Below are 18,526 nucleotides of genomic sequence, written 5' to 3'. Positions count from 1 at the left end.
GCACTCTGCTTCACAATGTATCACTTAGTCTTCTGTCTCCCACTTGTCATGCAGAAGGATCTAAAACTTGAAAAATATCTCCTCATTTTGCAGGTGGTCAGAAAGCATTTATTTCATGTCAATTGGTTAATTATGGGTACGTCTTTTTTAACTTCATCACAGTATACATTAATTCGGCAGCTTCTCTTCAGACTTCAGTCTCTAAGACTCTTTAGTCTTAGATTTTCTTTTCATAATCATCTTTATTCTCAAAAGAATCCTTCAGAAAACTCTGTGATGTTTCTTACTGGCTTTTGCAAAATACTTTTAATATATAAGATACATATATATATAGATATATATATAATTTTTTTTTCAGTTCATATATCATACCTAACTTTAGGAGACAGATTCAGAGTCTCTGAATGGTCTTGCAGCACTTCATTTCAGCCTGGGTAAGACACAATAAGTAGGTGCTTGCTGAATGTGACTGACATCGATTGTTCTTTTCACCTGAGGATTAGGAAGAGGCAGTGAGACCTTGTACTACTTACGGTTGTAGAGCAGAAGTGTGGATTTGTAACATGCTGACAAGTTTAACATTTCATCAGTTCAGATCTCATGTCTGGAATTCTAATTCTGCTTCAGCAGACCAGTCCTGATGTGGTTTCATGAAATGTGATAGGAGAGGTGGTAGAGAAAAAAGGAAGGCATATTAGTCAGTGCTCTAGTTTAATGGCCCTCTGAATTTTAATCTCAAAGTAGCACATGTTTCTAAGATTCTTTGTTCAATATTTTAGAAAAATGTCTCTGCAGGTTTCTACCTGGTGGGATGACAGACCACAGAGTATGTGTATGTGTGTGGGTGGCAAAGCCTCACTTTACTCCTGACTTCAAAGGATAAGAGCAATTTCTCAAACCTGTTGCATTGTTTAAACCACAATCAGTTTACTGCATCATTTGTCAGTGTAACAGGTGAAGGACAGTTACCTGCTAAGCAATACTAAGTTTATTATGGATTATTTTCAAAGAAAGTCTGTAGAAAACGAAGAATTTGGGAAAGTGCCTGAATTCAAATTCACCTAGTATAAGCTGATTGCACATTTATTTAAGCAATGATGTCATATTAAAAAATACATATATCTATGAGCAATAGGACACAGCTCATCTGTCAAAAGAGCTGCATATTGAGAAACACATTCTTTTAAAGACACAGTGGACTCTGCAATGTATGATATCTTGAAGTTTTTCTTCTTTTTCTGAAGCAGAACTTTTCAACATTTTACAGGGCATTTTTCAAACTTCTTCCCACTTATATTTGGTCAAACATAGGTTGCATCACTCTGTAAGTGTATAAATTAAATATTTTTTTTCTTTCCTTGGGATGTGGGAAACACACTCTGTTATATTTTTCCAGTGTCATTTTTTTTCTGGTTTTGAACAACCTTCTGATTTTGGGAGATGATTCTTGTATCTGGAAAATTAGAAGAAAGAAGAAAAAATTAAGAAAAAAAAAAGTTTAGGCAGCTCTCTGGATACATTAGATTAAATGACCTACAATCATCCAAAAGTTGATAAATGTAATATCCTCATCTTCAGGATTTAAAAATGAGAAAACTTGAAGGTAGAGCATTACATCAAAATCTTTCAGTCAGAGCTTTTGAATATTTGTGTACTGTAAGATATTTATAATAACGTAATCTTAGAATGGATGCTCTTAAAACTTGTTGAGTATTCCACATTCAGCTTTTTTTACATAACTGTCAGTCATAAATAATAGGAATTTGAGTTTAGGAGGAACTCCAGCAGCAGCTGAAACCAGGACCTAATACAACTTGTAAAAAGATAATGAGTGAGACATAAAAAATTAAAAAGCATAGTAAAGATAATACCATCAGCTTGTGGAGATCATAAGATGGTACAAGCAAAAAGATTAGAAGGGAAAAGGATAAGTGAGTGCAGATTTTATGTATTTATAATAATAAATACATTATTTGTATTTATTTACATTATTTGTACAACATATTTATAATAATAAATGCATTAAATATATATAATACATTATCTGTCAGCTTCTTGATATTCTTAGCTCTACACAAATTTGCAATTCATGATAGCTTCCCCAAGGAACTTAAGATGGACTTAATAAAGAAAATATAGTTCAGTCACAAATAATCTATGGATGAGAGCTTCACCTTCCTCATGGTCCAGATATCTCAGATGAAAAAATAATTCAAGTAGTATGTTTGATTTTTTTTGTTGTTCTTATTGTTTATTTTTTTAAATGTCCTCTGCTGAAAATGAAGTCCAGGAAAAGAGATCATATAATACATGTCACATGATTAACGTCATTGATCTCCAGAGGAATTAAGGTTTTGAAGCATGTTGTCTTTTACAAAAGCCTGCAAATTACTGCAGTCACTACAAGTGATCTCACCCAGAGCAGTAGAGGCTAGTAAAGTACCTCATAACATGGAATTAATGGGGTTTTTTTTGATTGTTCAGTTCCCATAAAACAAAGGATAAAAGATGAAAACAAACAAAAAAAAAACCAACCAAAGAAACAAACAAAAAGCATAAAATGTAGTTTCTAGATAGCTATTTTAAAAACTGTTAAATGTAAGTTTTTGAAATATAATTTATCTTTTGTCAGTGGAGTTCAGGACCAACTGAGTGACAGCTAAAGCAGTTAGACTAGTTTATGTTGCTTTTAAAGTACCTTGTGCTGTATTTATGGACTATGTGTTGTACTATGCAGCCTTGTAAATACAAAGGCTCCCTCCCTGAGACTTTCCAATGATTGTGATAACAGCGTATGTCAGGGTTTTTACTTGATGTTGCTCATGTGAACTATTTCAGATTCCTTAAGTCCTGAGGATTTGCTGTTATTCTACAAAGATGTTATCTGATATCTTTATATCATACACTGGTCACATTCATTTTTTATGATATGATCAAAATCATAATTCAAATATTGTCTTCAAGTTAAGAAGCCTTATTGCTTCTGGAAATTAGGTAATCCCAAAACAATTTTAGCATCATGATTGTTTTACACATGAGAAGAAGAAAATTCAACTTCATTCTTAGTAGATGAGAAGGCTTAGTTCAGCAAGATATTTTAATCTGTTTCTAACTTTAGATGTGAGTATTTCTAAGTGTTAGATTCACAAAGCTGTTTCTTGGCAAAGGGAAGGGAGGAAGGGAGGGAGGAAGGAAGGGAGGGAGGGAGGGAGGGAGGAAGGGAGGGAGGGAGGGAGGGAGGCAGGGAGGCAGGGAGGAAGGAAGGAAGGAAGGAAGGAAGGAAGGAAGGAAGGAAGGAAGGAAGGAAGGAAGGAAGGAAGGGAGGGAGGGAGGGAGGAAGGGAGGAAGGGAGGAAGGGAGAAACCCTTTTGCTAAATCTTGACTTAAAAAGTGAACAGAATGTAATAAAATGTTGTCCCTTTATCTACTTCATTAGGTAATGTTGTGAAGCCTTGAAATATTCCATCAGATGTTAAGTTATGCTTAGATAACGATACATTAATTTGTATTACTTCATCTTCAAACTTTTAAATATTGATTTTGAGATGTTATTTTGATCTCATCACAGCTTTATCCTAGCGTGATTCTATCAAGTATATGGAATAATCTCTGACTCTGAAAGTATAGGTCACTCTTTTGAAAGACATAAAGGTTTATGAGGCAGTTATGGAATAAGAACCCATACACTAAACATCAGAAGGGACAAAGTTATGAATCATGTGTTGTCAGTTACAGTGGGAAGGAGATTTCAAAGAGGTAGATCAGAGCTCTGGAAAGACACATGAGACACATTCATATGTCCAGCTCACTTCTGCGTGTTTTGAAATAGGCATTACACAAACCATTACACAGATTTCCCGTAAGAGTTATATAGTTAAAGAGTTATAGGTCTCTAATGGTGAATATCAGAAAATAAGAACAAAACCTACAGTCATGGCCTGGTAAGTTCTTCCAAGTCTGAGATGTTTTTAACTCTGGAGTGCAAAACTAGGAATGGGCCTATGCTATAGAGTTTTTTTGTGTTCAGTGGTAGAATGTTATGATTGTCAAACAGTAGCCTAAATCCTTTGATAAAACCTCCTGTACAGAGATGTTGCTTTGTGTTCATATGATCCCACCAACCATAACCTGTCAGGTGCATCGGTAATCGAGGGAGAATCCAGCAAGGGAGAAGCCCAGTGCAATTGAAAGGAAGGTTGGAAGAAGCATACACTTTAGATCCTGGAGGATGAAAGATGGGATTACAAGGTTTACTCTTTAAAAAGCCAGATAGGCAATTATTTATGGGCTATGCTGGTGTTTTTACTAGAGAACACTGAGCAGAACTGAAGTTTGCTCAAAACTTCAGATGGAAGAGAGGCTGGTTTAGTGTTTGCTTTTCTTTTTCCTTTAAAATTTTCAAGCTGAACTTAAAAAGATGGACCATAAAGGAAAACCCCAGGAACTTGGCTTTTTCAGACTCTGTGAAGACAGCTATCGCAATCCCTACAAGGACTGGCATGATTGGTTTCATGACCCAAACCAGTACAAAGAGTTTTTTTGAAAGTGGAAAAAACACAGTTTCATAATAATTGTAGGTACACCAAGATCAAGAAGGTAGTAATTATTGCTGTTTAAATATATTGAAATTATGGCAGCAGACTCTCAATTGATTTTTCTGAGACAGACTCTTTTAAAAGTCAGAGGAGACACTAGAAGACCATGTGACTACATATACTGAGGACATTTATTTTTTATCTCTTAAACTATTATCATGTTATGTCTAAAGAAATAAGATGCAGTAATGAATGTTTTTTCTCATGTGTTTTTAAGAGTGTACTCTTCTGTTTCTTCCTTCATCTGATTTTAAAAATCCAAAAGAACTGTAAATGAAAACCTTGGTGGATATTTACTAGTTGTCAGTCCTTGCGATCTGTCCCAAATTATGTCCTTACAATGTCTCTCAAATCATGCTTATGTTCAAGGGGTAGGCTACAAATTCTCCTAGAAATACTTCTGGACTCTCACAATATTTTATAGGTTGACTGTTAATGATTGTTAAAACTGCTGCCTGAAAACTGCTGTTATTTTTACAGAAGGAATGCAATAATCAGAAAAAAAAGGAAAAAAAAAAAAAAAGTAATGTAAGCTTTGGACTGGTTTAAACAGCAAGAAACAAATATTTCTCATTGAGTGAACTGTTTTTTTTTTAAACAGAGGCTGATGACTGTTACTACCATGAAGAAATAAAGGAACCTAGGAGCTGTGCTGTTGCTAGGAGAGGTAATATCTGCAGCTCACAAAAGAAACCTCAGTTTTCAGTGGAGAAGCATTCCCCAAAGAGTGAAGCACCCTCTAATATCTTCTTTAGCATTCTATTTTTCACTTCTTTTTAAATCAGGCTCATTCAGTGATGCTTTATGAAGAATTCCTTTAAATATGATCAAGTATCATGAACACAATAATTCTAGAACAACTCTTCTGAAGCTAGAACCCCCAAAAAGAATTCCCACTCAATGTCAGTATTTATGCTTGTCCTGGTTTTGTTAAAAACAAGACCAGTTCTCTTTTAGTGATTTTTCTTTCAGCTAAGTTCTTCTAGGTGGCTGCACTTTTCTGAGTTTTAGCCTGCATATTTTTCCTAGGATGCTGTACTTGGTGCTGATAAGAAGACCAACAGAATGCTGAAGAAGCTCATGTTTAGATTTATTGCTATGGTAGCCAAGAAAGACTGATAAGTTTTCCCACATTCCGTTGGGAGAGGGGCATGTTTGAGGAGGGGTGGATGGAATAGGTGACTAAAACTGACCAACTGAAGTATTCCATCCTATGGTCATACCCCCTATATAAGACGGTAATCACGAGGGTCAAGCTCTCTTTGACCATGGCCGGCATCTAGAGAGGACCCTGCCTGTTTGCCTGTGATCTACAGGCCTCAGGCCCTGCATCCCTGCAACCAGTTTCCAATTTGCTGTGAAGTCGCGCCCACGACTTTGGGGGCCTGAGCTGCACCTGCTGGAGCCGCCAGCTCCACACACCCAGTTCCTGCTGCTGGAGTGACGCCAACTCCACATTGAGCACTCAAGATTGGTTTTGTATATTTTGTATATATATTCTCTATTTATTAGTAGCATTAGTAAAACCCTTTAAAACTCTCCAACTTGAAGTCTAAGTCTCTCTTCCTTTCCCCTTATCTTTCCTATCATCTTTCCCATCTAAAGGAAAAGGGGTGATGGGAAGTGAAGGGGTAACAGGGAGCGTCTGCCACGGTTTATTGCTGCCTTGTCTTAAATCATGACAATGCTTTACAAATAGTTTTTTTTTTCTTACATAGTTTCAAGCTCAGATAAAGCTGCATGATACCAGGATCCCCTAGACAAATGTGCACAGCGTTGTGTTTAATAACTGCCAAAAGAACTTCTATTTTGAGGACTCTGGGCAGCAGACTCCTTGACATTAACTTTACGGAACTTCTGCCAAGCCATCATTTCACATTGTCCTGTATATGTCTCAGATTTAACTTGTCTGCCGTTTACTCTCAGTATGTCCTTGTAGCTTACCCTGATGGCACTCCTGTCACTTACACTGAAAGTAAGAGGCTAGTCTTTTCCCTGGGCTACATGGACGTCAACAGTTTCTAAAAATAGTCATGCATTTTGTTCTGCTGCATGATCTTAATTTAGCTGAGCTTCCTGCCTTAATCATTCCTTTGTGACAGATTTGCCAAATACCAGATCCTCAGACATGCCGTACAGCGCTACAACACCCATATTCATTTCCTGTATCGTGTGTTGTGCTAACATTGACTTAATTTGCTTTAATTCAATGTGTCACTGGACTTCTGTACAGAGCTGCTTCTCTTTACATCTGTCTTTCACTTGGATATTTCTAAAATGCTAAAGAATGCTTTTAAGCAAATGTGATTCAGGTGGTACTCAAAATTGCACCCAAGTAGTTTGTTTTCAGTAGGTGTGTCACAAGCGATGAACTTTGATAGTTCTGGTAATGTTGTAAAAAAAAACCAACCAACCAAATACATATATATATATATATATATATATATATATATATATATATAGCATGGTTACCATCACCATGTGACTGACAATGTAAAGAAAGTATTTCTTAATGCATCTCTGACCCTCTTTTCTTGACATTACTACTTATATTCAGCTTATCCCTAGGATTTACATTGTTTGTCTTTCTCCAACTTGAAAACTTTGTTTCCCAGGTCTGCTGAGGGTATTAAAAAAAAAAAATGAAATAAAGGTTAGCTAGGTTCTTTCATGAACCGAAAATATTTCCCTTCAGCCTACTAGTCATAGTTAGAATATGGAATACTATTGATGAAAAAATAACAAAATTTATCTTAGTACAAGTGAGTTTCATCAAGCTGACTTTTACATAAAAAACAGTTCTGAAAAATGATATCTAATGGGGAAATGTGAATGATTTTCTAAAAACCATGTTTCCATGTTCCCATCTTCCTCTCTTTCACATTTCATTTTTTTTCCTTGCCCTTTCTCTTATCAACTCTCTCTTCTCTCTTCTCTCATGTTTTCCTCTTCTCTTTTTATTTTTTTCCTCTTCCATCAGTATTTTCGGTCTGTCTCTGTGTCATGTTTATTAACACACACGTTTGGTAGATGGTTTGGAGAATTTTCTTTCCTACTTCCATTACCTTGGGGCAAAAATATACTGAAAAAGAACCCTATACCTCCCTCTAGTTCCATATCCCCCCAGGGTGAGGGGATGGAATCTTTAAACTATAAGCTTTTTATTGCCTGAAATAGATTTTAAAGTGAATAAAGGAACTGTGACCTGAACTCTGTCCTCTCTCCTACTCTCCTGACTGAGAGACTTGGAAAGTAAAAAGGAAGAGCAAAGCTCCTGCTTTGCTTTAGTGACTGTTTCTGAAGAGTAGAAGTACTTCGGTACTGTTTAGTGTACCAATATAGATGTACACCTACTATATCTGTGAGTTTTGGAGACTTTAAATTTTTTAAATTTGAGTCCCATTTGATTTCAAGACTTACATTTAAAATCTTTCAAGTAAGTTAAAAGTTAGAAAATACTTGAATTAAGTATAGCTGTACAAACTTAAGCCATTGTAATTTTGTGTATACACTATGACTCACTTTCAGTGACAATCTAAATTTTCCATTGAGACCCATTTTTAAAAAAAGGTCACGTAAAAAGTGGCCCATGATGAAGTATCTTCTGGTACTCTGGGTAGGCTTGAAAGCTTTAGAGCTGTCATTTGAGCTGATGTCTGTAATGTTCTGCCATTTTTTGTGAATTTCCAAAAGATGAAGCTCCTAGTTTATGTTTACCATTATCAATGGAAATGGCTTCTGGCTTTGAGGGTAGTTGCAGAAGACAGCCTACATCCATGGTGTTTAGCCCCTTTATCCTCTGAAGTAGAATGACTGTGAGAAAATTGCCTATTGAGAATGATCCTTGTGCTAACTCCTAAATCATGTAGCATGTTGTTTTGAAGAGTACTAGTTAGCATGGACTAAATTCATATTAGTGCCCATACTAACAGTGTAATCATTTATATGTTTGCTGAGATTGCTTAATTTTAGTATTCTGCATGATAAAACAGATGTAACACTACCAAAATGCCTGTGGAATTTTGATTGAATTTTGGGTACCATTTTGCTGGAGGCAAGTGCTCTGTGGTAGTTACAAACCTTCATTTTCACTCTCCTGAAAGTTGTCTTCTTCTTCCTCATCCCTCAAAGTGAATGTGGCCCAAAAGCTTCCCCAGTTTGACCTACCCTAACTCCCTTCTGCTGATGTACCAAGTTTCAGATTCCCTTCCGAATTCTTCTCATTCTATTCCTCCTAACACTTTTTCAACATGACTGCAGTGTCTTCCAGTCTGTTTGACTGTACAGCTCCAATTTTCATCATTTCCCTTATCCACATTTAGTGTCTGTCATCTACACTTAGTGAAGCGTAAAAGACCATCATAGAAGGAGTTACTGATTTTAGTCCCACCCATATTATAATTAGATTGTATCATGAGCATGTCCAAGACTCAACACACAAAGAAAAAATCTTATGACTCAGTTTTTGACATCCTCGCTCTCAATGAGCTCAAGAACACATTAAAATATAAACTGACCAGTAGTCAATTAGGTAGACAATGAGAAAACCAAAATGAGAAATTCCCATCAGGTGACTGATTGAATAGGGATGGCACATATCTCTGTCCACCCATGTCTGCCTTGCACAGGTGTTGTTGTGTGGCAACTCAGCGTGCCTGGCTCAGCAAATTTTACAACTAGCCAGTGTTTGTCCAAATCAACCTTGTTTTTTTAAAAAATTGGAGCAGGCTGTAATTGGTGTTTCTTTGCAACTTACTGCCATAGCCTTATGGCAGGATTAACAACTTGCTCCTGCAAGTATGGACAGATGAGATGGCCATTTCGCCATCCCAGTCCAATCCAGTACCATACAGAAAAATTTTCAGTGAGGAGTGCTGCTCTCAGAGGGATGTTTTCTGATGGGCTTTAAGTGTTTTTTCACTGGCTACTTAACTTTGTTTATTTTAATTTTACAGTACTTTAAGTGCTGTGTTTCCCATGTGGCATATTTTGCATATCTCAAGTTCTCTTTTTATACATTGTGACAATGTACTACTGCAGGAACAGTTTGACAATAAATAAACCTGACTTGATGATATTACTACAGTACTGCTACAAACTTCAGCTTTCTGGATTCCAGAGGAGTTAAAGAGGCTTTTGCTGCAATCATATAAAAATTCAAGTGGAAGATCTAATTATGCTGATTAATTTTGAGTTAAGTTATTGGTGTTTGTTTTCCATTAGTATTGGATTCTTCTACATAGAAGTATCCGTTCTGAGAAAAGAGAAGTGCGGTGTGGACTATGCAAACCATGACCATGAGATCTCTGGTGGCTAGAATTTCCAGTTCATGCACAGTATTATTTTACTTCCCTTCACTGACAGGTATTTGAAATAATTTACTTTTTTCTTTTTCTCTCTCTTTTTTTCTCTTTAACCTGAGGAAAATTAATGTTTAATGATAGTCTATATAAGAGACTGCAGATAAGGCAACACTGTAGCAGCAACTGCAATAAATCGTGAGCCCTCTCTATGCCATAGCTATGCATTACAAACAAATTACAAACAAATGCGTAGTTTTTAATTGTAATCACAGAATCACACAGAATCACAGAACGTTAGGGATTGGAAGGGACCTCAAAAGATCATCTAGTCCAATCCCCCTGCCTGAGCAGGGACACCTAGATGAGGTTACACAGGAAGGCGTCCAGGTGGGTTTTGAATGTCCTCAGAGTAGGAGACTCCACAACCTCCCTGGGCAGCCTGTTCCAGTGTTCTGTTACCCTCACTGTGAAAAAGTTCCTTCTCAAATTTAAGTGGAACCTCCTGCATTCCAGCTTGTACCCATTACCCCTTGTTTTATCATTGGTTGTCACCAAGAAGAGCCTTGCTCTATCCTCATGATACTCACCCTGTACATATTTCTAAACATTAATGAGGTCACCTCTCAGTCTCCTCTTCTCTGAGCTAAAGAGACCCAGCTCCCTCAGTCTTTCCTCATAAAGGAGATGCTCCACTCCCTTAATCATCTTTGTTGCCCTGTGCTGGACTCTCTCCAGCAGTTCCCTGTTCTTCTTGAACTGAGGGGCCCAGAACTGGACACAATATTCCAGATGTGGTCTCACCAGGGCAGAGTAGAGGGGGAGGAAAACCTCTCTCAACTTACTAACCACCCTCCTTCTGATACACCCCAGGAGGTCATTGGCCTTCCTGGCCACAAGGGCACAGTGCTGGCTCATGGTCATCCTGCTGTCCACCAGGACCCCCAGGTCCCTTTCCCCTACACTGCTCTCTAATAGGTCATTCCCCAACTTATACTGGAACCTGGGGTTGTTCCTACCCAGATGAAGACTCTGTGCTTGCCCTTGTTATATTTCATTACATTTTTTCCTGCCCAACGCTCCAACCTGTCCAGGTGTCGCTGGATGGCAGCACAGCTTTCTGGTGTGTCAGCCACTCCTCGCAGTTTGGTGTCATCAGCAAACTTGCTGACAGTGCACTCTGTTCCCTCATCCAAGTCACTGATTATTATATTGAATAATACTGGTCCCAGTACTGACCCTTGAGGCACTCCACTAGATACAGGCCTCCAACTAGACTGTGTTGCATTGACCACAACTCTCTGGCTTCTTTCCTTCAACCAGTTCACAGTCCACCTCACTACCTAATTGTCCAGACCACACTTCCCCAATTTGGCAGCAAGGATGCTGTGGGAGACTGTGTCAAATGGTTTGCTGAAATCAAGATAGACCACATCCACTGCTTGACCATCATCTATCCACCTGGTTATGTCCTCATAAAAGTCTATGAGGTTGGTTAAGCATGACTTCCCCTTGGTGAAGCCATGTTGACTGCCCCTAATGACCCTCTTCTCCTTGATATGCCTTGAGATGGCAAAAAGTTTAGGTTGTTCCATCACCTTTCCAGGGATGGAGGTGAGGCTGACCGGTCTATAGTTACCTGGGTCCCCCTTCTTGTCCATTTTGAAGACTGGAGTAACATTCGCTTTCCTCTAGTCTTCAGGCACATCTCCCATTTCCCAAAACTTAGCAAAGATGATGGAGAATGGCCTAGCAATGACTTTATATCAATCCAGCTTATGTTATGCACGTAAGAAAATTTGAGAAATTTTATGATCATTTAAATATCTATAAATATAGTTATTACCACATGATTCTGAAGTTTAGTTTCTCTGCGCCTCACAGGGCTAAATGTATGTTTTATTATATTAGCTGTTGAATAAATGTCCTAAGTTGGGGATAAGAAAAGAAAAAATATTTAATGATGACCTTGTCATTAAGTATTGTCTTACCTACTAGTTAACTTGTTAATTTGAATAAGCATCCTCAGTGTTTGAAGAAGCGGAAGCATTCCCATCTTTATCTTACTTTAGTATACAAGCAATTCCCAAGAACCTTGCAAATTAAAGTGTCCTAAGTGTTTACAACCCCAACCCTTAATTTGTTTCTTTACCTCCTTTAGGAGATTGGTACTTTTTTTTTTTTTTTTTCTTAAGGAAAATCAAAAGATGCAATATGATGTGGGAAGTCTCACTCCAAACCATTATCATTAGGCATAATGCCAGAGGCATAAACTGTATTTGACTGGGAAACAATTGCCTTGGCATAGGAATGCCAATATCTCTTTTATAAGTAAATTCTGTGTTGAGAGATAATGGAGGGAAAAAAACAGACTGCATTGCCAAATAGTCAGAGAAGAACTTCTGTTCATCTTTGATACAAGGCTCTTGTCACTTAGGCAAAACTGAAAAATGGTCTAAATAATGAAACAGTTCATGTAGCCTCCAAAGCAGTTAAGAATAAGGACACATTTAGTCCCTGCTTGGGCTCTGGCATCTGCACTACCTCACTTTGAAATTAAGTACATAATTATATTCAGACACAACTAGTGAATAACCAAAAGGTAACACTGTGAAAGTAAGAGATGACACAAGAGATTTATTTTATTTTCTTTTTTTTCTAGCAACATTCCAGGCTTTGACCCAAAGCCAAACTTTCCTGTTCCAGTGTACTGTAGAGCATTTCACATAAAGACATACACTAGCAGTCCATCAACATTTAACCTCACCCTTTTCAGATAATTTTGCTGTAATATTGTTTTTTTCCCTCTGAAAGATTTAATGTTGCATTGCTTTTTTATTTTTCCTTTTCCATCAGTTTGCTTTTGCCAAACCAGAAGAGACGGGATACTTGCTGAGTCATTTTGTGAGTGTTTGTTCTTGGGGAGCACTAGATAATTGTTAGTGCAAACAGTTCTGGATAAACAAACAGGAGCCCCAAATATGTTCATTCAGTTAATACTGCTTTGTAGCTCACTGGTTCTTGAAAAAGTTTATGTTTATACAGTGAATCCTTAATCAGGCTTGCTGATTAAATATACTTGCAACTAAAATAATAAATTATGGCTCACAGGTAAATATCATTCTTGTTTTAACCAAGGTAAAATGAATTAAACATTAAAAACCTTGTTAGCTACTAATTGCCAGCTTCAGTTCTTCTGAAGCATGAGCTTTGCTAAGGGCTGGACATTTTGCAAAAAACCATGGTCAGGTGATTACTTTTGTCACTGCCAAAGTGTACAGCTTTGGTGAGTTCAAAATTCATTTCGGTCCTTGAACTATCACATAGATTAAAGTACATGCAGTTTAGGGCCCTCCAGCTTTACGAGTATCTTTCAACTTAGATTTGTTTATTAAAGCTGTAATTCTGTGCAAGAGATATATAGATTCCCATTCATTTGTTAAACTCTATGAGGGAAGTATGAGGCTGTGTTTGGATCTGAAGACCATTTTCCCCCAACTCGTTGAGAAATTTTTCATTAGATGACTTAAATATGTTACTATCATAAATTATTTAAAATCATTATGTCAACTGAACATAAGTAACTCAGTGTTCAAATGAAATATAATTCAAGTATGCTGGAAAACAGTAACTGAATAGGGTTTTATTAATCTGTGGTTACTAAACTACTCCCTTGATTTATTGTGCTGTTTGCATGCTTCTGACCACTCTTCCAGTACGAAATGCCTTGTGGCAATCTGGATGAAATGAAGTCTTAATGGAATTAGCATTTAAAGTAATATTTCCCAAAATATTTTTCATTCCCTTAACACATAAAGAACCAGCTGTGCTACATATAATTTCTAAGCCTTCTTTCCATATTTACAATAGAGGTTTTGTTTGTTTGTTTGCTTGTTCTTTGTTGTTGCTGGTTTTGTTTTTTAATTATTACTTTAAAGAAAGCCCATGCAGGGTTACAAATGTGTGTGTTTCTCTTCCTAGCACACACAAAAATGACAGACATGAGTTCCTTCAGACATCTCTAAAACATAGAGCACAAAAGAAGTTGGTAAGAATGGTGGCAGGAATAGGACTCAAAAGGACAAACATGAAGTTTAGTAGTGAATGGCTATCACAGTTAGTTGCAGATCTGATATTTGTGCCCCTGAAACATGGCTTTAGTTTGTTTCCCAGTCAGCAATTCAGACGGTTCTCAGAATTTCTTGTGACTTATCTCCAGCAAGTAAGAAGTATACAAACTGCAATAATATCCTGTGCTAAATTAAATTTCGTTTGGTAATACATCATTTCCCTATGAACTTGTTATATGTGCATACAATAATTCCTACTTTGCACCAGTAACCTTGAGAATTGTTTCCTACTATTGTTTCAATAGTATTTTATTTGGCTTGTGGTATTCCCAACACTTTACAAAGTGTCTCTTACTTCTGTTCCTTGCACATGAAATTTTCTTCCTGTTTGTTATCTATTTTTATTAAGTATTTAATCACAGAAGTACTTTGCAAAGTTACATCTGTTATACCACTAGAATATGACCTGATTTTTATAAGAAGATCGGAGCATAGCTCAAGTGCTCAGTGCATTAACCTAAATGAGTCTTTGTCTCTTAAGACTGCCATAAACTTCAGCTTTACTGGTGTGTTTTAGCCGTTGATTTCCCTTTAGAACACAAAATGCCATAATAATACTGCTTGGTAAATGTTTCTTCGGTATTTAATAACTGCTTGTTCTGCCAAAGGGGTGTCAAATTCTGTTGCCAACTCTCTGTTGTGTTACTTCCTTTACATCTATCAGCAGAGATGAGCTACATAAGTTTGGTAACTCAGTTTTGGAAGAAGTGCAGATTGCAAATCAAGTTGAAAGGAAGGAAAGCATTTTTTCAAAGCCTGCTTATTTTCATATCTTTGATTGCAGTTGCTCTCAACGCTTTCAGAGGAAGCCTCACTGCTGTTGGAGCCTTTCTTTCTCTTTGAGTAATGCACGCTGCTCATGCCTCCCCCTGTGCTTGCACACTCTACTCTGTCCTGACACTGTTGCTATGTCCTCTGCACCTCATCCCTTCAAAGCCACAGCAGATCTTTTCTCACCTCCAGAGCAAGCTAAGGGTGGGGAGGGACACAAAAAAATCAAATATTGAGGCTGAAGGGGGGCTGTGGGCTGGGAACCAGTGGGCTGGGAACCAGTGGGCAGTCCAGGTGAGACTGAAGGAGGCTCCTAGGAGGGCTGGAAAGGTGCTCAGATGAAAGTGGCTGTGATTTGGAGATAAGGGGATTGCAGAGGTTAGCCAGAGGCAGATTGGGGATACCTGTCAGTAGTGGGTTTCACAGTTTATCATTTTACAAATGTTTTATTTTTAAAATTACTTGGGTTTATATTTTCTGCCTTTTCTCATGTATTACCAGAGGACAAAATTACTAATGAGTGGGGTATTTTACCAACATAAGATGATAAAATTTATGCATGATGCATGATATGTGTTCCTGTAATTTAATCATCCACAGTGCTTATTCAGAGTGTCAATGCTGAACTGATTTATGAAGTAATGCACTTTATAATCAAACCTGCATGGTTTTTCTTAAATAGTGATGTTATAAAGGTGCTGATTGTCAGAAAAATGACACTGAGTTCTCTGTGTGCAGCTGCAGATGAGAATCAGTAGGAAACAGAGTGATACAGAAGCAGTGGCAGCTATATTGCAAATATTAGTAACTGAGTTGTTAGATGCCTGAGGAACAGGTACGCTCACTCCAATGAGTATGATTTTTACTGAGAATGATATAGTTCAGTTTCACATTTTAGGCAATATTTTAATGGTAAAAACTCTTGATACAGATAATGAAAACTTGCCTCTAACCACCTTTCCCTGAGGAAACTGCGTAACCTTTCTGTGGGAACCAGAGAAACTGTTTCAGTAGGAGATGCGTGTCAGGAGAGATTCTGTTGTATACTTTATTTTACTTATTTGTAATTTAGCATGTTGGAGAAAAAAGGAAGTATCACAAAGGTGATTGGCAGATAAGTTCATCAGGTAGTGGAAGGCAATATTTCTAGTTTGAGGACTGTGTCTCTGTGGGCCAAGGGCTCTGTTTGTCATGAGAGAGAACTATGGCTTCTGCCTTTCAGAAATAACATCACTTGGCATATTAGGCATGCTAGAGTTAATGACAGTGATGTTTAACATGTTGGAGATTTTTAAAAAAGGCTTAAAAAAAGGATTTTTAAAAGGGATTTAAAGGGTTTTTCAATAAAGAAGTTAGCATTCACGTTAATCTTCATACTTGTGAGATTTCTAAATTATTATCTGAGCAAAAGTTATTTTAGGTCATGAGCTGTACATACAATAGGCTATGATGCTGGGAAACCTAGTTATTCTTGACTTTTCTTCTATGTGATAGTACATATATTTCTGAAATAAGTAATACATAAAACCAAGAAAAAGAGGAAACGGAGTAATACTAAGTTGTAGAAATGTCCTGGATTAGATAGGATCTAGGAGAAAGTGTAACTAAAAAGTAACCAAAGAGAAATTATCATTGACTGTGGAAAGTTGCCCAAACCTGAACTTTTCACAGCTTTTATTAATAAGGCAGAACATAGGTGAAAACACTTTTGACTGCAGTAGGAATTGCTAACCTGACAGAATCAAAGCCCAAGAAAGAAGAACATTACGCAGTACTCTTCAGTTTATAAAGATATGTAAGTGTATAGTTCCAGAAGGCTAAAAAGTCCTCAGAATACTTTGCTAAGGGAAGTAAAGCGTCTCTTTCCTACCTCAGCTTACTCAGCACCTCAAAAGAAAGTTCATAAAAATTACAAGGAAACATACTTCCTTCCACACTGACTGTCTCAGCAGCAAGAAAAGTCTTCAAGATTGTAATAGTGACCTTGTTTTTCATGAGCACTTTGAGAATAGAATTGCTGATATAGTTCTTTATTGGATCTTGGTGCACTTGTAAAGCTGGTAAGGAAGGAATGATGATGGATCCTTTTTAAATTCCTCTAATGAAAACTAGCCAACCTCGGCTAGCTCTGCTAGAAATTAGTCTATAACACAGGCTGTGAACCAGACAGAGTTCACTGAATACAGAACATTAAACTTATATTTATGCGTGTGCTTGTGTTTAATAAAACTGCATTCAGGGCAGCAAAACAAATTAAGAGACTTAATTAAGAGACTAAGAGCCCTTTTTATTCTTATTAGAACTTACATTCTTGTACTGTGTTAGGTGTAGTTTTTAAATTTTATTTTAAACTTGGGTTAATGGGGCAAATTTTGTGTTGGAGCTTTAAATGCTATACTTGTACAAATAATTGTAAGAGCATAATTAATACAGAATAGCAATAAAATGCTCAATGGAGAGGGTTTTGTTAAAGGTTTCATTTCTCCAGCCATTGAATGAAATGTCTGTTTTGTCCATGAAGTGTTTCCTGGAAATGTTATTGGCTGATGCATGACTATTTCTATTGCAGAACCAGCAGCAGGACACTGTCATTATCCTCTGATAACAGCCTGTTCCAGTGGCTTTATCTCATAAATAAATGAATGCATAAGTGTGCATTGGGATGCATACACTTTAGGTAAAGGCCAGGAAAAGTAATAATCACAGGATTTGGTGTGACATTTTGCCAGCACTCATGCATATCCCTGACTTTTCTAACATTTGTGTTTTTAAACTCCTAAATATTTCTACAAAGTAAGCACACTATTAATCACACTGGCTTCCTTAGAGAGTTTATGTATGTTAATAAAATGTGAGACAAAAGGCATTGACACTTTTTTTTTTTTTTTTTAATTAGGGGAGAAAAGAAAAAAAGGCAAAAAAACCCCCACCAACAGTCGTTTAGAAAATAGAGGGTATTCTGAAGAGCAACACTTAATTGTCTCCATCCTCAAGTGTTACTTTCCAGTATACTCTTTCTTTTGAAAAACAAAGCAAAATCAAAACAAAACACCACCCCCCAAAAAAGCAACTCACATTTGCAATAAGAAAAGTAAGTTTGAATGCCCTGTAGAAGGGAGGTAGTTGCAGGAACATAAGCATTCCTTTGACTATATTCAGTGAAACCAGGTTGTGTACTTTTTAAGAACCAGGAGCAACTTCTAACACCTTATCCTTTCTAATCCTTTGCAACTTTGATCATTTGTCTTTTTAAGCCATGAGTATAACTGGACCTAACAAAGAGAAGAGCAATTGCTCACCTCAGTACAGATAAGGTTTATGTTTTGCAATACCTTTTCCATGCTAATGAAATCTTTCTCTCCATTTCAGACAAATATCACTTGCTGTGTCATAGCACATGGATTTCAGGACCGCCTGTGAAGAGGTAGGATCAGATATTTTTCTTTTCAAACAATAGTTGAATAAAAAAACTTTTAATCGTTTTTATATGCAAAATCCTCTTTTTATCCTTTTTATTGTAATTCAGAGGAATGTTATAATCAGATATAAGTTACTCAGCTGATCACTTTATGGTGTCAGGCAGACTATAGTAGAAGATGAAAGAATCTGCCCATGTCTATTCATCATCAGCCCTCACCTCTGTCCATTCCAATTTACCTCATTAGACACAATGTAGGTGCAGGTAGCTACATTTTGTGTGAGCTTTGTCTTCAGTGAAGTGTTTATATTT

General features: G+C 37.0%; 1 protein-coding gene across 2 annotated transcripts in view; it reads left to right on the top strand.

Annotated features, from left to right (window-relative positions):
• Window positions 1–18,526, top strand: part of SNTG1 (syntrophin gamma 1) — a 330,365-nt gene that overhangs the window by 161,573 nt on the left and 150,266 nt on the right. Inside the window, exons 2-3 of one of the 2 annotated variants that reach the window (XM_082045788.1) lie at window positions 5,197–5,262; window positions 18,166–18,220. In XM_082045788.1, coding sequence (XP_081901914.1) covers window positions 18,194–18,220 — 27 coding nt within the window. In that variant the 5' untranslated portion in view covers window positions 5,197–5,262; window positions 18,166–18,193. The remainder of the gene's footprint in view (window positions 1–5,196; window positions 5,263–18,165; window positions 18,221–18,526) is intronic. The other variant, XM_082045789.1, reaches the window with a different exon arrangement.

The sequence above is a fragment of the Streptopelia decaocto genome, assembly GCF_964273445.1.
Source record: "Streptopelia decaocto genome assembly, chromosome: 2".
NCBI classification, from domain to species: Eukaryota; Metazoa; Chordata; class Aves; order Columbiformes; family Columbidae; genus Streptopelia; species Streptopelia decaocto.
The sequence above is the reverse complement of the archived record's forward strand: the minus strand, read 5'-3'. Positions and strand labels throughout refer to the sequence as shown.